Source organism: Acipenser ruthenus, chromosome 3 (genome assembly GCF_902713425.1).
Source record: "Acipenser ruthenus chromosome 3, fAciRut3.2 maternal haplotype, whole genome shotgun sequence".
In the NCBI taxonomy this organism is placed as follows: Eukaryota; Metazoa; Chordata; class Actinopteri; order Acipenseriformes; family Acipenseridae; genus Acipenser; species Acipenser ruthenus.
In genome coordinates, this window is record NC_081191.1 from 37105263 (window position 1) to 37130089 (window position 24827).

Below are 24827 nucleotides of genomic sequence, written 5' to 3' on the forward strand. Positions count from 1 at the left end.
TTGTTTGTTTCTTGATAAAGATTATTTGTTAAATTACTAGACATTGAGTATTTTGCTTTTTGTTTTATTAAAAAGTGGTTCAAGTTTACTAAATGCTTGTCCTTAATCTGTTACCTTGAATTACCTTAAATTCTGTTACCTTAAATTCTAAAAAAAAAACAACAACGACTTGTAATGCAGCCTCTTGTATTTAAAATAAAATAAATTACAATGGGGATCTGTGTCAATGTTACTAGAGGTAAGAAATTGATTTTTAGGTCTACCTTTGTACATCCCTTGTTTTTGAGCATTTATTGTCTTTTTAATTTGTGAATTTTTGGTGGTCATCATGGCATGGTATTAGCAGGGTGCTTGCCCTCACACAACACTGTGAGCGCACCTCAATCTTGACCTAAACACCCTCCCCTGCCTGCCTTTCAGTCCTGGGCTTGTCAGGTGTGCCGATTTGTGTCAAATCATGTGTTGTGTGCTAGGGTAAGATAACCAAAATCATTTGGTTTTGTACCCAGAGAAGCCGCAAGGTCAGGAGGTTTTAAAAGCTTCAAATTTGACGATATATGGTTCAATTTCATAAATCTAAACTAACAGGTGTCTTTTATAATTGTACTTTAGTAACATATAGTACTTTACATCTTAAGTCATTTTGGACTGAAATATGAATATGAAATATAACATCTGTCATGTGTTACTTAATTATTTTTAGCAGTGTAACTGATTTTTAAATGGTTACTGATTTAGACCAACAGGTCCAGGTCTTGAAAAAAAGAATGAAGAACCTTGTGCCATGCGTTCCAAAGGTTTTCCCCTGAAGGGAGCCGCACAAACCAGTCATCTAATTTGGGGTAGATATGGATGTCCATGCCTCGAAAATGGTGGCTTTTTGTTGTTCTCAAGGAGGATGACAAGCAGACTTTATGTGATCATTAAGCTGGTAGTGAAGGAGCCCTTCCCCTTCCCTACTACATGACGGTGAAAGTGGGGAACCAGAGGGCATGGGGAAGACGGACACACTCACCAGAAAAGTGAAACTGAGAAAACAATAGCTAGCCAAAAGTTAGAAGAGGGAGAGAATTTTTTTTTTTTTCCCGAACACAAAACAAACAAAAAGCATAAAAACACGAAAGACTACCGAGTCCGGACCCAAGAGAAAACAGGAGAAATTTGGACAATGATACAAAATGACGTGGGGTTTTATGGAGGAGGGACATTGACTTTGGTGCCAAAAACGATTATATTACAATGATCTCTGGATAAGAGATTGGTTTGTTTCTCCTGACCCAAACAACATGGAGACCAGGGCGTGGTTGCACCAGCCATAGTAAGGTCATTCATATGTTAGAAGGTAACGTCTCTAAGAAGTCCTTAGTTGTTACTCATTAGTTTATAACTAAGCACTCTCTTATTTCAGTTGCACCACACGTATTTAAGACAATACTTTGTTAGTTTACCACTAAGGGCGGTTCATACTATGTCACTGATGTCATTGCTGCTCGGTAGCCAATTAGAAGTGAGGATATTTCAGAGGGCTTGGTCAGTGATGCAGATCAAAACCCATTGAAGAAACATGTAAAATCGACACAACCTTAAACTACCGAAAATAAACATATAAACTTCATGGGAATGTTAAGAATGATGAGTTTTAGAGATTAAAAATCTTAAACCTTCACATGTCCCTGTGTTACTTGTAAAAATCCAGTTCTTAGGATTAAAATTTTTTTTTCCTGCAGCACCTAGTGTTGTCTCTCTGTCACCTCCCTGTCACTTCTGACAGACAAGCTGACAAGACAGCTAATTCAAGAATATTTTGTACTGGGAATCGCAGATATGTCATTATAATCATACATATCTATGGTATAAAATATTGAAATTTGAAACCAAGTTTTAGGAAAGTTGTATAAATTATTAATATAACTTTAATAATGTTAATTAATGTTCTGTGTGAGCCATTATGGATAATAAATACATATTTCATTACATTAAAATATAACCCTGGTGAAAAAATCCTATAGGAATCCTTTAGAAATTGAAGTAATTCCTATTGGATCATATAGGAACATTACAATTATTCCTATAAGATTTTTTTATCCTATTAAATCGTATAAGAAACTTTAGAATCTAATAGAATTTAAAAGGATGTCCTATAATTACTTAGAGGCTGTCTCGCAGGATTCGCTGAAGACGAAAACTATGAACAAAATCCTCTTCAAAAGAGAAGCTCACACAGCAAAAGTGTCATGTTGCATTTTGATTCTACGGACAGCTTACACCTCCCTAAAGGTATGCGTACATTTTAAGCAATAACTAGTCTTATGTTATAACTATCATAGCTAGTGCAACCCATGAAAAGATAGTAATGTGTAAAATCAACGTTAGCAATCCAACCCAGGAGTTCACTTTGTGTGCGGAGTTCATCATATGAGGTAAGAATTTTAAATTGTAACTACTTTTTTCTTCAATAAAACCACACCAAATAAGATACTGTACAAATACGCCAGCACCCCTTCCATAAAAAGCTAATTACAACATTCCCCTGTATTAAGATGAATACTGAATAAAGCGTACTTTGCCGTGATCCGACACATACTCATAGCAGGATGAATGTAGCTTTTATAAGTTATGTATGATTTAATAAATATATCATTTTTAAAACTGAAGGTTTTGGATTAACTGGGGACGTCACAATTTCAAACTTATTTTTTTATTTTTTAATATTGAAACAGAATGCCATTTATTAAATGCACAGTAAATATTTAGATTAAATAAATGTAACAACTACAAATCCAATTTCACATAACACTGAGTTCAATGGTATAACACATGAAATAACTAATATCTTTTAATTTTAATATATACTTTTTTTTTTTTGTATTTAATACAAATTATATTTAAATATAACTGCACTTGGTATGGTTAACAGTAGAATGCTCCAAGACAGGTATTGCATGAAACTTGTGAATATGTGTGTGTGTTAATTGTGTTAAATAAAGTAAAGCTTATACAGTAGGTGTAAACTAAGTGGTGTAAAGTGATTTATAAAATGCTCTCATTCTCGCATGCATGCCAAAAAATTATGATTTTTTCAGTGATGTTTCTGGAACTTGAATACCTATGCAAAAAAAAAAAAACCTGTAAGCGCCGAGAACAATTAAAAAAGGTCTAATTAAGCAAATTCAATGAAGGGTCTAGTTAAGTAATTGAGAGCTCAGCAGACACAGGGGGTCCCCAGTATCAGGGTTGGGACCACTGGCATGGAGTATGTATTGTACTTACTGTTGTGATGGTGGCTTAAAATTATGTATATTTTAATTTGACCCCTGATGCAGGCAGTCAGTATCTTCAGGTACAAGACTTGCTTTCTTTGTTCGGTAATAAAACAGGAATACAAAAAATATAAATTGAGCTTCAGGACATTAAAAAGAAAAACAACTTACCTTAGACACCTGGGCACATCGGCACAAGGTAATCACATCCAGATAGGAAAATATTCTGTGGGGAAAAAAGTGAACAGACAAGCTTTTAATACAAGTTAGGTACTAAGGGATAATCTAATCGAACATGCACACTGAAGGGACACAATGAAGGAAGCTCAAGGTAGTTGGAAATAAGACTCCCATTGCATAGCAGGTGGATCCATTCCAGGTTTTATTTAACTGGACACACCCCTAACTTGTTATCTATACACAGCAATTACCAAGATGTAAAACATGGGAGAGATCAAACTGCTTTGCAATGGGAACCTCTCACTATCAAAACATTTCAACAATTAGCTTTTAATGACAGAGAGAACACTGTGGTATAGATAATTGAATTTCTGCTTTATTTCAGGTGCAGACAACACTGATTGTACTGCAGAAGCAGCACATTCAGGAACCTGATCCATTACTGCTCCATAGAACGACGCATTTTCGGCAAATGGCGGGACATTATTATTATTATTATTATTATTATTATTATTATTATTATTATTATTATTATTATTATTTATTTCTTAGCAGACGCCCTTATCCAGGGCGACTTACAATTGTTACAAGATATCACATTATTTTTACATACAATTACCCATTTATACAGTTGGGTTTTTACTGGAGCAATCTAGGTAAAGTACCTTGCTCAAAGGTACAGCAGCAGTGTCCTCCACATGGGACTGAACCCACAACCCTCTGGTCAAGAGTCCAAAGCCCTAACCACTACTCCACACTGCTGCATCATCCAGGATACATACATGTTGTTAATTTCAACCAGCATCTTCTGCACCCTGCATCTGTAACAAAGACACTTAATATCTGCTCTGCAATCATGAATGGTGCCAATTTACTGCGACTCTGTTTAACGTGCCTGTAACAGGGCGAGGTGCCCTGTACATTGATTTGTTTATTTTATTTTAGAACGGGGTCCCACTCCGCCCCTGTATTATTTTGTATTTGTTTTGTATTATTATTATTATTATTATTATTGGTATCATGGTTTATTTATTATATTTATGATGACGAGGCGCCATGTGATGTGTTGTGTATTATGATTTATTTATTGTAAACATGACGGCAAAATGCTGTGCGGCTTTATTTATTTTTTAAAACATGTTCTGGCAGAGGCGAGATTGGTGCTCGTCCTCTGCCAGGAATAACTAATAAACTTGTGCAGAAGGTGGCCATCTCCCGAATTAATTAAGTGATTAATTTTGTTGCTAAATCGGGAGAAGGTCACCTGAATATAAAAGTCAGCAGCTCTTGGCACTCAGGGTGGGTGTACGAGAGGAGCGTAGAGTGGAGAGAGAGAAAGCGAAACTAAAATACAGGAACAGTGTCAGCGACTGCCCAGCCTGACCTGTATAGTTTATTTATAACTTTTGGGTTTGTGATTTGTTTTATTTACTGTTTTGTTTTGCTCTGTGAGCACAGTGTTTTTGTTTGAATATTTTATTTATTTTTGTTAATAAAAACGACGGCCAGCCGTGTCTTTCTTTGCAACTGCAGTATTTGGTGTCAGTGTTTTAAGTTCCTGCTTCTGCCGTGACGTCACCGACTCAGCCACCCTGTCACAGTGCCACTTTAGTCAAATTCGACTACTTCTGCAATTAGAGCAGCATAAACCGATAATGAAACTCATCTATTTGAGCTCCCTACTGAAAGCTGGTTATAACCAGGTGAGGGTTGGTGGTGGGCTAGTTTACCATTCTATCTGAAATAGTTGAAGTGCTACTTTAATCTGTGCTGCTTGCTGCTCTCCTTAAAGCAACATCTTTCCTCTGTGGAGAACAGCAATCCGCACATATTAAAGCAGCTGTTATTTCCATTGTTTCAATTGGAATGGCATATTCAGTCAATCTACACGACTGACCCTGACTTGGGTGTCATCTCCTGCTTGAGGGCTCTATCTAAAAAAAAAAAAAAAATCACATAACCGTTTTTTTCTGCTGACAGCCTGTGGAAAGAAAAGCAAACTCCCAAATTTTCCTATGCGTCATTAACCAACTCCATAATTAAGTGAATAAAGAGTTATTGTAGATTTTTCAGTCATTAAAAGAAAATTTGACCTGAAACTAATTTACTGATGTTTGCTAAATGTTACATTACAGAATAATTTAATACAAAACCAGAAAAATTTATTATAAACCCACCCACACATTTATCAACATACTGTGATGTTGGGAGGTAAGGCCACTCGAGACAACATGGTCATAAAGCAGCAAAATGGGGATCTGTAGAAGACTTTTGCCCTACAGCTGCCCGCTGCTAATCCTGGCTCTACTCGACTCCATCTGGGTCCCTGACTAAAGCCCTCTCTGGAGCCCCTGCACCAGCCATGAGGGAGTACCGTAAACGTGATCACTGTTGAAAATTAATACAGCTCTATATTCTGCTTAGAACGTTACAGAACCTACTGGGAAGCTATCAGTAAATGCATTACTTTACCTTGGTCCATGTTTTCTGTATCACATACCACCCCAGCATGGCGTCCCAGTGTTAAGGAACACGTCAATGCTGTCAGAACTAAGGCATTATCATTGCTTATTTCCTGTGTAGTATCTTCTTCAACAGACCAGCATTTTATCTGCGATTGTTTTGATATTTATTATTCATGTAACTTGGGTCATATATCAATTGTGGAAGATTCCACAACAGCATATCTCAGGTCAAAGCACTGACTAACTGAAGTCCTTCTAACTGATGGACACAAAAGCTCCCCTTACAACCATTTTGCTGGTCTGTAGCTCATATAAAGACATGTTGTGGAATCTCTTCTGCCACATTCCCCAGTGGACTGATGACCCATACTATGTGAAAATAAATTCCCAATTATGCTGAAAAGGATATTCCAGGCAACAGTAATATGTTTATTCTAACACTAACTTGGTGTTCTGTAAGACTTTAAAGAGCAACCTGGCATGGGTATGAAGTATTTTGGAACGTGTATGAGGTATTTAGTAGTTTTCTTAACTAATGTTATCTTCTTCTTTAAGAATCACTCTGTGCTTTTCTCTTTCAGTGATCACATCCTGGTAACTTTGTAAAACAAAGTTTAGTTTAAAGCACCCAAGTGGCCTCAGTACAGCTCTCACAATCATATTCAACCGTTAAGTACATAAGGTACACCAGTGTAAAAGTTAACCTGTCCTCCTGCAACACCCTACCCTTAGCAGAAGTAAGATATAAAAAGTCACAAGGCTATCGTGACAAACAGTAAATTATACAAAGAGAAGCTAAACAACTCGAAGAATGCATTAGTTAAGATATCTCTGATACTTAAGAGAGTCTTGTCTAATCCAACCATGGACATATAATTTTGCCCTTTTCTTTTTTCAGGAAATACTACAGGGACTATAGCACAGAAGATATCCTGCAGTGTGGCTAACCGATTGACCAATCCATTTTCCTGTACTGTTGCAGGCCCAGGGTTTAGCAGCCTTGTCTTCCCTTGCTCACAGCTTAGTTCTACATGTCCTCCTCCAGTTATTATCACTATACTGAAATCAGCATGCTGATGTCTTACTGCACAAAACAAGTTGTGTGATAAAACTAATTTAATACCAGGAGATGTATAGTGTCTGAATCAGATATCAGTAAACACTGTTACATTAAAAGAGTAAAGAGCTTCAAATGGCATTAACAACTTGTTGAGAATATAAAATATTCAGTAAAATCCAGGCATCTTGTGCCACTCGCTAGAATCCGGTGCTGGATAAAATAAGCATGTATGCAACAAAGAGTTTGCGCACTGAGGATTGTTTCACCAAAATATTTATAACTTTTATTTATGCAACATCAAGATTAAAATATTTTGGTCAATAAATCTTGAGATTATTAAATATAAAAAATATTCTGGATGTGTCAAGACATCTGGGAAACATTTAAGACAATTACACTACAGCTTTTAGAATTGGCAGCAATATTTATTTTAAGTCAGACTTTCTCACGGTCGCCCAAATTTACACTTGAAATTTGTGTACTGGCAAATATTGGTAGATTTCTGACATGCCTGACTGAGTTTAGGGTTTTGATTTGACTTCTGTATGACTACTTGAATAGAGAAGTAACAAACCAGCATGGTCCAATATTTGAACATCCAGTTTATTTTACGAACTTAGCACAGAACAAACAGACTGTGGTGTACTAATTAAGAACATAAGAAACGAGAGGAGGCCATTTGGCCCATCTTGCTCGTTTGGTTGTTAGTAGCTTATTGATCCCAGAATCTCATCAAGCAGCTTCCTGAAGGATCCCAGGGTGTCAGCTTTCAACAACATTACTGGGGAGTTGGTTCCAGACCCTCACAATTCTCTGTGTAAAAAAGTGCCTCCTATTTTCTGTTCTGAATGTCCCTTTATCAAAACGTCCCTTGGGTCAACACTGTCACTACCTTTTAGAATTTTGAATGCCTAACTCAGATTGCCGCGTAGTCTTCTTTGTTCAAGACCAAATAGATTACATTATTTTAGCCTGTATGCATATGACATGTCTTTTAAACCAGGAATAATTCTGGTCACTCGTCTTTGCACTCTTTCTAGAGCAGCAATATCCTTTTTGTAACGAGGTGACCAGAACTGAACACAATATTCTAGGTGAGGTCTTACTATTGCATTGTAAATGTCATTTGCCATGTGTCTGCCCAGTTCTGAATGCTGTCTAGATTATTTTGAATGATCTCTGCTGCTGCAATGGTGTTTGCCACTCCTCCTATTTTTGTCGGCAAATTTAACAAGTTTGCTTACTATACCAGAATCTAATTCATTAATGTAGATTAAGAAGTGCAGAGGTACTGATCCCTGTGGTACTCCACTGGTTACCTCACTCCATTTTGAGGTTTCTTCTAATCAGTACTTTCTGTTTTCTACATGTTAACCACTCCCTAACCCATATGCATGCATTTCCTTGAATCCCTACTGTGTTCAATTTGAGAATTAATCTTTTATGAGGGACTTTGTCAAAAGCTTTCTGGAAATCTAAATAAACCATGTCATATGCTTTGCAATTATCCATTGTCAAGGTTGCATCCTCGAAGAAATCAAGCAGGTTACTTAGACACAATCTCTATTTCCTAAAACCATGCTGGCTGTCTCCCAGGATACTGTTATTACCTATCTTACCATATAGGTAATTTTCCATTTAGGATCTTATTATAGTTTCCATAAGTTTGCATATAATTGTAATGCACATGCAGTAAACAGCAGTATTGGTCATGTTATCCATCATTTCACACAGTAATGGGACATTCACACTAATGACCTTGTAAATCACAGAAGTCCATAATGAAGAGCATCAATAGCATTCCTTATTTTCTAATCTGCTGCAGTTACTGGTTATCAGGTCTTCTGTAATTAAACTGCTGTACCGCTTTACTGCCCAGCACTATCAGAGGGGCCTGAAGGAAAACACTGAAAATGAATAGGTTCCATGCAAGACATTGTGTGAACAAGGGTTGTCAGCATGAAGAAAGATTTAAAACTTGAAACTAGAAAATAATGATAAACAAAAGACCTGCGATAGATAAATCCAGTGCAAACAGGTGTATAAAGAAGCTGTGGAATGTCATGAGCTGTCAGAAGGAATCCTGTTACCAGGCTGATTTCCCAAATTTGTATTAAAATATGTTGATCATGGGCTCCCGAGTGGTGCATCCAGTAAAGGCGCTCCACGTGGAGTGCAGGATGCTCCCTATAGTCTGGAGATCGCAGGTTCGAAACCAGGCTATGTCATTGCTGACCGTGACCGGGAGTTCCTAGGGGGCGGCGCACAATTGTACTTGGCTTGATTCATGCGTCCTTCACAAAGACAAATCTGCCCAATTCCAGCCTTGCTGAAGCACCCCCAGGTGAGTCAAATTTTCAGCTTTGCCCAACACCTGGTCGTCTAATGGTTAGAAGGAGACCTGGAGAGGCCTACAAGCCACAGTGTCTCGCACCCACTGTGAAATGTGGTGGAAGATCGGTGATGATCTGGGGGTGCTTCAGCAAGGCTGGAATCGGGCAGCTTTGGCATGAATCAAGCCAAGTACAAGGCTGTCCTGGAAGAAAACTTGCTTCCTTCTGCTCTGACAATGTTCCCCAACTCTGAGGATTGTTTTTTCCAGCAGGACAATGCTCCATGCCACACAGCCAGGTCAATCAAGGTGTGGATGGAGGACCACCAGATCAAGACCCTGTCATGGCCAGCCCAATCTCCAGACCTGAACCCCACTGAAAACCTCTGGAATGTGATCAAGAGGAAGATGGATGGTCACAAGCCATCAAACAAAGCCGAGCTGCTTGAATTTTTGCGCCAGGAGTGGCATAAAGTCACCCAACATCAATGTGAAAGACTGGTGGAGAGCATGCCAAGACGCATGAAAGCTGTGCTTGAAAATCAGGGTTATTCCACCAAATATTGATTTCTGAACTCTTCCTAAGTTAAAACATTAGTATTGTGTTGTTTAAAAATGAATATGAACTTATTTTCTTTGCATTATTCGAGGTCTGACAACACTGCATCTTTTTTGTTATTTTGACCGGTTGTCATTTTCTGCAAATAAATGCTCTAAATGACAATATTTTTATTTGGAATTTGGGAGAAATGTTGTCAGTAGTTTATAGAATAAAACAAAAATGTTCATTTTACCCAAACACATACCTATAAATAGTAAAACCAGAGAAACTGATAATTTTGCAGTGGTCTCTTAATTTTTTCCAGAGCTGTATATAGATATATATATATATTTTGATCATGAAGTTTATTCTTACCCTTGTCACGTTAACAAAGTGTTTTGTGTGGGCTTGCCAACCTCACATAACAAGATCGTAGAATAGATGAATTTAATACAGCAGGCAAGGATTTTTCAAGGTTTCTCTTTGTTTTTCTAAGATTGCAAAGTGGTGAGGTGGAGATTATTACATGTGGAAACAATTTTTTTTTTTGGTTGGTTATATATTGCATAGCTTCTGTTTTAAACCGTTTCTTACATCACTTTAAGTCACTCACGAGCTGGGCGGGGGAAGTGCATTGATGGGTACAGAGGGCAAGGCTCCAGTACAAGCTAATAACGGCAGAAATACCAACATTCCACTTGTCAAAGTATGTGAGATTTAGATGAGTTTATATTAAAAATAAACAGCACAAAAATTCCAATAGGGTAAAATTGAGATAAAAAAAGCCAATATGTTAATAATGTAAAAACGGTAATATCCAGGCACTATGAGAAAAACCTTCACACAGAATACAACTCTGCATTTTGATTTGCCTTTCCTACAAAAACAAGTTATTTTTGTTCACTGTTTTTGCTGAACTGCATCATTTAAGGTGAGCATTTTTAGAAAGGTCTGCTTGTTCTAGCCCTTACATGTATGTATAGATTGCCTGTAACCTGTTCCAGATAACACCTATTGGTTAGTATCAACTCTGATCAAGATAAAAGGATTTGAATGGTCTTAAAATCGAATGAATGACATAGCATCCCCATCACTTGTGACAGGGTGATTTAAACCAGGTGCCACAGTGATCGCCGATCACAGTTAGAAATATGGACAACCGGGGAAGAGGCATTGATCTGATATGACACCTCAACCGTCAACAAAAATTAGAACAGAGGATCACAGGTAATCTGGAAAATCCTGCATCTCCCACACCAGATTAACAATGGTGTACATTAGTTACAGTACTGCATTTGACAGGGATCAGTGTCTAGAATTCAGGGGCGCTGCAGGGGTCACTTCAGTTTGTTAAATCTTACTCTACTCTGAAGCCAAGCCAAGTGATTTTTAAAGACGTTTTACATGAGACCGGACAGATCGAACAGATCAAACAGACCTGAACTATCTAATTTAATGAACTGTTCCATCCTCCTTTTCTGGAACATGTTCCTATTGTTCAGTCGAAAAGCCAGGTCTGCTTAATGGGCAGATTCAAAAACTTGGTCCTGTTCACATCGAACCAGGGAAATCCACATAATGTAATATGTTCTGTGTAGGGTGTCTCTTACTGTTAAAAAGACATGTAATCTAGACAGTTTGGGTAAAGGGACAGCAAATAACAATTGTGTTATAAAAGAGACACCTTACACACAACATATTTACTAAATTAAGACTGTACTCTGGAACTACAATTAAACAGAGTGTTGCCGTATGTACCTATTTAGAGGATGCCATCTATACACACGCCTATTTTGGCACATTCTTAAAAGTGATTGGCTGATTTCTCATACATTTATAATACTAAAATTATTATTATTACTATTTTGTTTATTTAGCAGACGCCTTTATCCAAGGCGACTTACAGAGACTAGGGTGTGTGAACCATGCATCAGGTGCAGAGTCACTTACAACTACGTCTCACCCGAAAGACAGAGCACAAGGTGACTTGCTCTGAGTCACACAATGAGTCAGTGGCTGAGGTGGGATTTGAACCAGGGACCTCCTGGTTACAAGCCAATTTCTTTAACCACTGGACCACACAGCCTCCTGATGCTATCTGTCTGCCCTTTATGCTCTGCATATCACAAATATAGAAAGCCATTGAGGTCTTTCTCCCACATGACAGGACATACAAGGATTGTGGGAAACTTTTGAACCAATGATCCCACATGGTTACGTTTTTGTACAATTAGAGAGTAATAGTGCGTTTCCACTTCAACTTCAACCTGAGCTAGCTTAGGGTCGATTTAATTAAAATATTCTTATCATTTGAGCCACCCGTTTACACTTAAGCTGTGCTCCAAGCCAGATCTGAAAGTACATGTGCGCACATAGCCGCTAAACTAAAGTACGTGACCTCATTAAACAGGGCTAAAAGTACACTGCGATTTCCTTAGTACACCGACGTACACTGCGATTTCCTTAGTTTACAAATCACTGAAATCCTTTTTCATTTTATAGTTAACATGGACCTTATTTCATCACTCTCAAACACAGATTGTATTCCACGTTTTCTTTCTGATTAGCTACAACATAACGGATTTGAAAAAGCACAGAACACACAGGAGTACACATTTCTATCTGTATGCAGTTACCAGTATACATCATTACTGAAGTGCAGATATTGATCCAAAAATAAAAGTTTATTTCTCCACTTGTGAACTCCCATTTAAAATTACATCCATATATAAAACAAAATGTTTTTCTAGTTACTAGCATTTGTAATATTTACCTTAAACCTAAAATAAACAAAATACCCATCTGTGACAAGGAGGACCCTGTCGCTGGTTCTTGCGTGGATGTGTGCAGCTGGGACACGTAACAGAACACGCATGGCTAGACAACCGATTGAGCAGGTAGGCTCACTCAGCATTGAGCTGATCGGGAGGTCCGGATTGGCTGGAGGGCATGCCCGGGGAGGCTGCACGGAGCTCAAAAAGCGTCTGTGCCACTGCTCGAGGCGACTGCACCGCCATGCTACACAGACGGACGCTTTGTTTACATCGAGGAGGAGAGTGTCCGCTCCGCAGGACAACTACTACGGAACCCTTCAACTGCAAGACGATGCCTGTGAAGGCTCTGCCCAGCCAGAACAAAATTAAATGAAGAGAATGTAAATTTACCTGTAAATAATGAGCTGTTTTTTTCTGTTTGCTGCCTATTGTTTATTTATTAAAAAAGTGTAGTCAGAAAATAACAATTCATCCACACCTAAACAGTAACAGTATTTTTTTTTTTTTTTTTTTTAATAAATGAAACACAGTTCAGGAAATAGTAGAAGGCTGCATTTGTTTAATTTTGTAATTAAGATGTATTTTTTTTTTATCTTAAGTTTGTCATATATTGTTGTTGAAGTATGCCACATTTCAAGTAAACAGTGGGGTTAGGTTAATACAGCATAGAACTAATACATATCAGAACTAAACTGTATTATTTTGTTGGTTCTCTGTTTTCATGTCATATTATCAGACAAGTGTACTTTTCTTGATAGTACTAGTAGCCTCTTATTAGCAGTTACCAAGATCATGTGCATGCGTGAAACTGACAGTGGGGGCATTGCCCACGTGCCTTTGTGTGAGCTGATGCAGGGAAAGATGCGTTCACAGCAGAGCAAAAAACAGACCTAAGCCGTCACAAAGCCACCCTCTGGAGCAGGCCACTTTTGAGACGGCAGGAATTACAAAAAAATTATTATTATTATTTGTTTCAGCAGAGTCACTTGCAATCATGTCTCACCCGAGCAGTGACTTGCTCAGGGTCACACAATGAGTCAGTGGCTGAGGTGGGATTTGAACTGGGGACCTCTTGGTTACAAGCCTGTTTCTTTAACCACTGGACCACACAGCCTCCTATGCTGTCCCAAAAATGCTGTCCTAAGAACTAAGCCGTCTCAAAGCCAGATTAAAAGTGGCTAGTGTAAACGGGGTATTAGGTACAAACCTCACCCTTCTCAATGTAGGAGTATAAACAGATGATCCAATCTGGGTAACATTTTGAACAATTAGGAGACAGAGAGGAACAAACTTGGTTGCTATTCATTTTCAAGGAAATATGTTAGAAGGGTGTAGGTCATCTTTAGCAAAGAAAAGTGCAGATGCTAAGAAAATGCTATCTGTGTAAAGTGATGGTTGCATATACACATTATTATGCATGATATACCAGAATACATTATTCTAGTTTCTTATTGTTTCACTCCAGGTAGCGGAAATAGACGATTCCAGTAGTAGGGGTTAATAATTGTAAAAGACAGTGAAGCCACTGAGCTCCCCTGGCACCACTGAGCTCCATGTCTTTACAATACAGCGCGTGTGCTGGATTGATTATATTCTTTAGAAGCACCTTCCATTAGGATACATCTGCCTTGGAACAGTAAAGGTCAAGTTCAGTCATGTATCTCTTTTGTCCCTGCAAAGGATTAGCGCAGGAGCAAACAAGCTGTAACAAATTGGGTCATTACAGGGAGGCCAAGGCACATTTCACAAGACCAGTTTGCTCACATAAGGCATGCAGTTTACTGCTACTGTTTGTTCTGTAATGTCTTGCTGGTATAGTCAAAACAAAATCCAAATGTACAACTTCAGCACAAAGTAAACATTACAAGAAGGTTGACATTTTTAACTTATAATACTTAAAAGTAAATGTTCATGGAGTTATTCCACATGGGAATGGTCGAATAACCAACGAGTGCCTTTATGACAATCCTTGTGGGTGAAACAACCACAGCACTCCATGAATTCACTGAAGAGTAAGTATGTTTAATCCTGCATTAAACAGCTGAATAAGGTTGTTCACAGAAAAAAAAAAATATATAAAAAGGATTTGAAAGCCTTGGTTATCAGTGCTTTTATTACATTGAAATTAGCTATTAGTTATCATTACTGAAATATTATCAAGATGGGTCAGTCAATGTCAAATTCAATCACTTCAGGAAGGTTTCTGAACTGACCTTTTCCCATTTGATGCTGTTTGGTAGGGATGTTGGTGCCATAGAGATAGAAGATTAACCCAAGTTTCACATCTCTAGGTCAAACAGTTTTTAAGCAAGAGGTCACCAAATATTTGACCTGAAATGGCTCCCAGATCAGACCTCTTACATAAATGTATCAGTAACTTTATTTTAATGCTATAGTAAAATGTAAACTATTGCTGGAAAGCTCTCTTTGTGCAAATATCCCATTTTTATATTTAACACCAAACAGAACTTTGACCTTTGACCTCAATTGGCCTATCAGCCCCAACATGATGACCAAAATCAAGATTGGATACTGAAGTTCACACCATCCTCGAAGTTTGTACCAAAAATCAGCCTGGAATCTTGATGGGATCAGAAGGTATTCACTCATTATATTGTGTCATTGTAGTTTCATGGGTGATAAATTTAGGAATCGCTGGAAAGGAAAAACAACTTAGAGATTGAGGTGAAATATCTGTTTTACTTCTAGGATGGTGCTGCTTCGCAGTATAAGAACCAAAAAAAATGTTATCAACATTGCATATCACCAGCAAGACTTCGGAATGCTAGCAGAATGGCACTTCTATTAAGGGTCCTGTGATGGCATTGGTGGAACCGTCAAGCCTTCAAAAGGCAGAATGATCCAATCCTCACCCCAAGAGCTCTTTTCGAATGGATTAGGGATGTTCTCCCCGGCATTCATTTTGAATGCATCACAACAGATGAAGTCGACACTGAGGAGAAGATCCTGCAAGCTTGGCTCAATGCATCACTGACGATAAGAGGAACACACCAGTTCCATTCCTTCTGTCCTGTTACTGGATCCCTCTCAAAATTGACTGTGAGTGATCACTCTGCCCAGGATGTGGGAAAAACTGTGAAAGCTACCAGCCTGAGAGAACTTATACTGATGGAAGATATTGCAATCTATGTTGCATGCGAATGCAACGGCAAATGATGGCTGGCTTTTGTTGAAGAACGTCTGCCAGAAAGTGATGAGATCAGAGTAAAGTTTTTGCATCCTGCTGGACCAGCACAAAGTTTTTCATTCCCACGGCATCCAGACATCTTGGTTGTGAGAAGAGACCACATCCTCCTGTTGGTGACTCCCACCATGGCAACAGTTAAAACCTGCAAGTTGCCAGAGAAAGAACTGCAGGAAGCAACAACAGTGCTCAACAAAGTCATCAACTTAATCAATATAAACTGTAATAATGTTACAAGTTTTGCCATTTATGTGAATTTACCTTATATCACAACCATTCACATCCCTTGCTGTGCCAATGTTATTACATTATTAAAAGCACAAGTTGAGCAAGTTGTTTTTGCTTTCCAGTCATTCCTATATGTATCACCCATGAAACTACAATGACACAATGTAATGAGTGAATACCTTCTGATCCCATCAAGATCCAAGGAAGATATTTGGATAGAGCATAGAGAGCTTTCCAGCAATAGTTTACTTTTTACTGTAGCATTAATAATAAAAAACGTATTGGTACTTTTATGTCATTTGGTCTGATCTAGGAGCCATTTCGCGTCAAATATTCGGTGACCTCTCACATAAAAACGGTTTGACCTAGAGACGTGAAACTTGGGGCACCAACATCCCTGCCAAACAGCATCAAAATCCACAAACCTTCAGTTTCGAGGGTGATTGACCTGACAGGACTAATCCAGATAACATTATCTGGTAGTGATTGTAATGCTGAGTAATGTGGTTCAGTCCTTTTGATAATCCAGAGAATCGCAGGTAGATTGTAATAGCCTTCTGATTAAAAGGCTTAGTGAAATCAATACCGTACTGATGTATTCCTAATGGATAATGAATGGCTGGCACTGAGGTTATTGACAATTCTTAGTGCCTCTTAACGTAATGTGCAACTAATGTGTCTTCCCAGGGTGAAGCAGTATGGAACACAACAAGAAAGGAGACTTTAAGGGTTAGATTAGAACTGGTTGAAAAATGCCTTAGGTGAAATTACCTCTTAAAAATAAATCAATTGCTGCTCTATGTATTTATTTTACTGAACCATAATAATAAAAACATTATAATGCTGATCCTTATAGATTATCATTGAATATGCCTCCCCATTTCAACAGTACTGGTCACCTGGTAAGTAATTCAGTGCCTATGAAAGGTGAGGCACAATGGCACGTATTACAGCCAGGCAAGGTGCCAGCAAGTACTTCCTGCTTGCCTCCCATTATAGTCCCAGGCTTCTCTCAGAACAAGTATGTACATTGGGCAGAATTGTGAGGTAGTTTTCAGGTATGTACTAATGTTTACTGGATCTGGACTGGGATGACCAACATCATACATTATTCAAGTACAGTGCTTTACAATACATCAAGATTCTATAAATGCTGAATCTATTTGAAATTTTTATATATATATATATATATATATATATATATATATATATATATATATAATAAACACCAGCTACCAGATAAACCAGATAAATAATGTTGCGCAATTATCTTGCATGTTGGGGATCTGTATTTGTTTCTGAGGCTTTGCTGTTCAAATTGTAATGAAATTTAGTTAAGAAGCAGTGAGTGGTGAGACTACATTCACTGTGTTCATAAACTTTAATACATCTTAAACTTCATCTGTTTAGGTCAGTGAAAATAAGAGAAGGGTTTAATCTATACATGACCTGAAATGCAAGAAAATATAAAGTTCCACAAATAATTTACTCAGACATTTAATTTTATTTTTATGAAATTCATTATTTTTCAACCGTCCTCATTTGTGATTTACAATGAAACAAACTATAAATCTGTATATTTCCTCCAGGAATGTATATTTTAAAATGTAGCTACACAGAAAGTCTTATGTGACAAAAATACAATCAAAATGTCTGACCTGTATCAATAACATGGCAAGAAGTTAATATAGTGGCAGTAAAATAGTTAATTTTTACTGGACACCACCTGTAAGAAGCTTTATTGGGAGAATCATACAGTGCGTTTACATGAGCATAAGAATTCCGATATTTTTCGGAAAACTAAGTTTTCCGAAAACTAATTCCGATATCAAACATCATGTAAACACAGTTTTCTGAAAATGTATCGGAATATTCCGAAAGTCAGTTTTTGGAAAACACCTAGAAATTTCCAATTCAATTCCAAAAACTTACCAAATGTATATCATGTAAACTCACTTTTCGGAAAACTTATTCCGATAGCGTACTGCACATGTGCAAACATTGACCTTCATTCCTGCACGTGGTTTTAGAAAACAGAGAAAATGATAATCTGTAGTCAGTCTGCATGCATCCATTTGTCTAGTTAGGGATAAAGTAATACATTTGTTAAAGTCCGTATGCATTTTTTTAATAGCCCATATTGAAGCAGCACATGTTTTCCAGCTTTAAAATGACATGATAATTTAAAATAATAAATTATTATTATTATTATTTATTTGTTTATTTAGCAGACGCCTTTATCCAAGGCGACTTACAGAGACTAGGGTGTGTGAACTATGCATCAGCTGCAGAGTCACTTACAATTAAGTCTCACTCGAAAGACAGAGCACAAGGAGGTTAAGTGACTTGCTCAGGGTCACACAATGATTCAGTGGCTGAGGTGGGATTTGAACCGGGGACCTCCTGGTTACAAGCCCTTTTCTTTAACCACTGGACCACATGTCTGCAAAAGAAACTGGTAATATAGAACATGATGAGCTGTTGGAAAGGTCGATTGCACATTGTGGGGAATCTGAATAGAAGTATAGGATAGTACCTAATCTTTGAATTTAAGACCCGACACTTCGATAAAGCACTTGAGTTATTGGATTGGTCTCTGGTCTATCACAGAAATGTCCGGTCTGTTCAAATCGTACTGGGTACTACAGTACTTTGTATGGGAAAATATCCAGTGTTTTCCGAAAACTTCAATCCATGTATACAGTTGAATTCTAATTAGACTTTCTATCGTTAATCATGTAAATCATGTAATCACAGAAAAGTGACGACTTAAGAAAACCAGTTTTCTGATTCAGTTTTCTACTTGTCATGTAAACGTACTGATAGATTGCTGCTTTATACCAGTTGTAAATACTGTACACTATGTCAAAGCGTGCAGCCTGTATCATTGATATGACCCATGCTAAAAGTGTGTGTAAAATGTTTACTGGACACCACTTGTAATGACACTTTATTGACAGTATGGAAGTAATGACAGTCATATTAGATCAGAGGTCAATATCATGGTCACCAACACATTTAGCATGTATACAATGTTTACAATATAACCCTACAAATATGAAGTCAACCTCAAAACGGTCTCAAACAAGAAATTATAATTCAAAAGTGTGGCAGGAGCTAAACACATGCAAGCTTCCCTTACAGGGATGCCTCATTGGTTGGTTGCCGCACCAATTTTAGTACAGAACACTCAAAGAAAGATGCACAGCCAGTACAGCCAGAATCTCATCTCCCAGAACATCAATTCCTTCAAATTCATGACTTGCACGAAATAAGACCGACACTTTTCCCCAGCTCCCTCTGAATCCCATATTGGTCATTTGCTTAATTTCAATCCCAGTTTTAAAGTCATCATATCATTATTTTGTCTTTGCATTATCGTCAATAAAAACTGCATGGGAGCAGGATATAGGCCTTGACATTCCAGATAAAGTATGGAAATCCATTCTGAGTAGAATACATTACTCATCATTTTGCACCCGACATGGGCGAATACAATTAAAGTATACATTGTCTACATCTGTCAAAAGTCAGATTGGCTAAAATCTATTGAGATATGGATACATAGGGCAGCAGTGTGGAGTAGTGGTTAGGGCTCTGGACTCTTGACCGGAGGGTTGTGGGTTCAATCCCCAGTGGGGGACACTGCTGTTGTACCCTTGAGCAAGGTACTTTACCTAGATTGCTCCAGTAAAAACCCAACTGTATAAATGGGTAATTGTATGTAAAATAATGTGATATATGTATAATGTGAAATAATGTATAATGTGATATCTTGTAACAATTGTAAGTCGCCCTGGATAAGGGCGTCTGCTAATAAATAATAATAATAATAATAATAATACATATGTACTGGACCTGTCCCAGGCTGGTTCTGTTCTGACTGTGTTTATGAGACACTCTAAAGTTCTTAAAGTACTGTGACAGAAACTCCCGACCTTTGAGGGTGCTAAGTAATGGGAACAGAGTACCCTGGACTGGTTGGCCTGACAATTAATTTCCAGGGTTAAAAGGAAGTCGGTCATCTAGAAAGGGGGCAGAAATCCGCTGCACTAACTCATCAACCCGGAAGGGAAACGATGTGGCAGCCGCGGATTGGAGGAGCGGTTGCACTCGTTTTCCATGTGGTCATGTGTGACGGTACAAGAAGGGGACGGAGAGACGCAATCTGTTCCTTCATTTATGGTTACGGAAACGACCAGGAAGGACCATTGTTGTGATATCGTACGTGACTGTTTTGTTTGTTTTGTCTCTAATTGTTGATTATTGTTATTAGTGGATGGCTAAAATGTTCCAGAGCTGTCGCCAGAGGCCAGCATGAACCCGGACATCACTACATCTGTGTCCCGATAATTATTGTATTAGCACCACTAGCACTGCAGCACGCACCCAGAACTGGTGACCGTGTTTGTATCTTGTGTTTGTAACTGGACTGTGTTTTATTATTTGGGACTGCAAACCCTTTGTTTTGAACAGTGCAATACACATTGTTGTGTATTGCCTGGGATTATTGTTTTGGTCACCAGACCTGGATTATAAATTAAATCTATTTTCTGATTGAATTATCACGGTCTGTCTCTTCATTGCACACACACACACTGCCCTACTATTGTGGGGCTGTCATAATAATTGCGCATACAGCAATCTACCCATAAAAAAAACGACAGGAATTGTATTTCAATCCCATTGCACTGAAGCAGGGCTCCAGTATACAAGCTTGGGGTTTCTCTGTATTTAAACACTAAGCAAAGCAGATTCATTCATTCAAAATCATTCAAAACCAAAATAGCATTTCTTCCAGTGCAAAGTTTGCACCACTTGAAATAAAACAAAGAATTAGCATACCAATACAAAATACAAGCAAACAAGCCATATTTTCCCCAAAATAAATAAACATCTTATGCTTAACGACGGTATCTTTCGACTTTAATTTCAGCCAACAGTTGCAAAATCTGCACATCATTATTTTGTCACAGTAAGCTGCATACATCCCCTCATGCTCAAATTATTTGCAGCATTGTTTAATTGTTATGTGCGGTCTCTTCTCTTCCATCACAATTTGAATTCCCAAACGTCTTGCTTCAAATTATACATCTGCGCAAGTGCTAGTCAGAGCTTCTGTTTCCCTTCAGACCATATCTATGGTAACGGCTGAGACTTGACAACTACAATTATAAGTATTTATTTAAAGTATTTTTGTATAAACCTTCCAATTTAAAAATGTCACTTTATGTTTGCTTTATAATGATTTTTCATGTTATATTTACATTTAATTTTATTCAGTTTCATTTCATGCTATTCTGTATTTTCAAAAAACACAGGGCTCCAAGTATAAGCAACTTGACCCTTGAAGTTTCCAGAGCACAGGCATGCAGCAGACTGGAAAACCACCTTTAATAACCATATACTCTGATTAGTGCTAAATTACTTTAAAAAAAAAAAAAAACTTGAATCAATAAAATTGAGCAGGCTGGTGGGACACACAAAGCATTCCTTTATGATTAGCTCTCTGGAATTATGCTAGCAGAAGTCACTGTTCTAAGGCATCTTGAGGGAGAAAAAAAATGGACAAGCCTATAAACTAAATTAAGCTCTGGTCACTTCCAATATACGCCAACATTAAACCGCCTTGCAGAATCACAATGATTAATTGGGTAGTTTCTTGGTTGTAATATTTCTTCACAGATCCTCAGAACTCTGGAAGAGGATTTCCCTTTTGACCACAGATGAATAACGCAAATATCACAGCTCCACAGGAGTAAAGGAAGCAAATGATCTCAGAAGTTTTCAGAAATAAGTCAGTTTTAATGTCTTGAGGGTTTGGCTCAATCTCGCCTTGTCTGAGCGTAATCCATATGACTGGTAAACCTTTTAAAAGGATCTTTCTACCAGCAAAGAAAGCCAGGGCAATTCAAACAGAGGTGCACACCAACATGGAGGAGACACCTACCCTACAGTTTCGAATTTAAGAAAATGTGTTAAAGTAAGCAGTAAAAAGGGTATTTAAGCTGATAAAGGGTAAATGTGTAAAACCTTAGAGACTGCACCTTTAGCATTGCCATCTTTATAGATGTAAAGGTAAACATTTGATGAGACGTTGCCAAGTATACTCCTGAAGCAACGTGTAAAACCAACATCAACACGTACACCTGAGAGCCTTTAGGTAAATCTTTCAGAGCAAGCAGAAAAAGACTAACCTAAGATAACAGTGTTACATTACATTTTATTATTTATTTATTTGGCAAACGGCTTTATCCAAGGCAAACTTTCAGTGTGTTATACTGAATAATAAATTAAAATGGGCATCAGTATACCTATTAGTATATTAGATTTTCTTTTACTCGTCTGCTGTTTTTAGTGGGTTGACCTTTCCTATACTACTACAACAGGTAGTTAAAACATGTATTTAACTGGGTAACTAACCCCCCCCCCTTTTTTTAACAAAATCATAGCTGCTATAACATGTATGTGAATTAAGCAATAAAAAAACACTTCTGTGCATTATGGATAACGTGGCAGAATGACTGTTCCGAATTCCAAAAGAGGGGGCATGTCTGAGGAACCACTGGGGCTGGAGAGGATTGTATTGCAGGGTTTCTTACGGACACCACAACTCAAAAGGGGTCAGCTACTGGAAATTGTACCATTTGGCATGTAATGACCCAAACAGTAAAACATATCAGTTTTGAAAATGAAAAATATGCCAGTAAGCGTAAACAAGAAAGGCAGATTAAAACACTGTGAGCTCAATGGCCACCATCCCCCCCCCCCCCCCCCAATTGACACCACAATCAGTATTCAACCACTATTCAGTGTGTTTATTTAACTGGGACAGAAGATAAGTATGCCTAAGCTTTGTCAATGTTGAAGGTTAAATGTTGGACCCAAGAGTCTACATCTGGCTTTAGGTTTGCAACTCTGAATCTGTTATTACTTTCTCAAACACTATATCAATGACTTATCTACCTCAGCAATCTGCGAGAAATGAATTGATCTTATGCCAAAAATAGATTTAAAAAGACAAATATTACCCTGCTTAAAAGGACACATTTAGACCAAACTAGTTCAAACTAAATACAGCATATGGGTAAACATTCTAGTGTTCACAAAGGGGAGCAATGAACCTGGCTGAGCTATTATATTGTATACAGAACCAAGTTTAGGTAATAGAGCAGCAGGTTGTTTTATAGACACTGCAATCTGAACACAAAAACAACATTGCTGTTATACAAGCACTTATTTAACTCCAGCACTTGGAATTTTTCTTCGAAGCAGACAAAAACTGATGTGGTACCCTGGGCATCAGCCATAAAAGTTTAAATTGTACCGTGGCAGGACTAAGGCCCTGCTCATGAAATACGAACGTTTTTTGTGTTTAGGTTTGATTTTCTTTTTGTTCGGTCCAAGAGTTTTGTTTACAGGGAATCACAAGTGAAGACTGGACGGCTACGGGTCCTTGACCGGCTGGTGGGCATGTCCTCGCAAAGTGTCTGCCTGGACAACAAACCTGTTACACCAAATCAAAGAAACTAGGGCTGTCAAGCGATTAAAAAAATAATCGCGATTACGATTAAAAAAATTAATCTTAGTTAATCTCGGTTTTAATCGCATACTAAATTGTTACAATTATTACATCCATTGAATTTAAATTTGTTGTAATACTGATACTATTGTTTTTATTATCCTGAACTGTAAATAATTGTTTAAAATATATTTATTTATGTATTTATTTAACCAGGAAATGTACCCATTGAGACCACCACCAAAATGTACTTGGGGCAATAATTTAGAAATTACAAATACAACCAACACAATAAAATGTGCAGAACTTGATCAGCAGCATACAGAGATCAGAAAACATCATACATAGGATATCTATTTTTAAATGTGATTGTGAACTGAAATATATATATATATATATATATATATATATATATATATATATATATATATATATATATATATATATATATATATTTTTAAATAAAATTATAAATATGTAGCTATAGTAAGCACTTCTAGGAAATGAACTGTTAATTGTGAAGAGAACATACAAAAAAAAAAAAAAAACTGTCATCATATCAAAAAACTGCAAACTAACAATTGTTAGGCTTTACATACTACACGCAATTGCTAGGCTTTACATACTACACGCAATTGCTAGGCTTTACATACTACACGCAATTGTTAGGCTTTACATACGCGCGCAAAAAAAAAAAAAAAAAAAAAAAAGGAACAACGCAGCCTAACTTATTTATTATCATGATCATAATTAGCTTGATATGGGCTTGCAGCGATCCTGCATTTCTGTTGAAACTGGTGGGTTTAATTTGTTGTTGTTATTGTCTGTAGCAGAAGAGCTGCTGGTGTATTTTGAGAGATGAAGGCGTGTTCAGCACACAGCAGACTAGATGTACTCGTGTTTGATACTGGAACTCACTTTGACAGTAGACAAGTAAGCATCTTTCTGTCCAGTGAGCCCGTCAAAAAAAAATCCCATTCATTTTTAGTGCTTTGCTCCATTAAGCGGTTCAGTGACTAACTTTCTATTTAAACAATAACTGTCCTCAGACACTCAATCCAATGTTGCCGCGGCCGGGATTGAAGTACGGTGTGCCGAAAGGCTCAAGACACAGCAATGCGAGTAACGCGCGTTAAAATAATTAATATCTAAAAACATTTACGCGTTAAAATCGCAGAAGTTAACTGCGATTAATTGACAGCCCTAAAAGAATCCAAAAACTTCTGACCTCCACCTGGGTTTTAATTATTATCCTGAGCA

General features: G+C 37.6%; 1 protein-coding gene across 2 annotated transcripts in view; it reads right to left on the bottom strand.

Annotated features, from left to right (window-relative positions):
* Positions 1-24827, bottom strand: part of LOC117435506 (F-box/LRR-repeat protein 2) — an 89178-nt gene that overhangs the window by 43714 nt on the left and 20637 nt on the right. For both annotated transcript variants that reach the window (XM_059012882.1, XM_034058755.3), the window contains exon 3: positions 3432-3486. In XM_059012882.1, coding sequence (XP_058868865.1) covers positions 3432-3486 — 55 coding nt within the window. The remainder of the gene's footprint in view (positions 1-3431; positions 3487-24827) is intronic.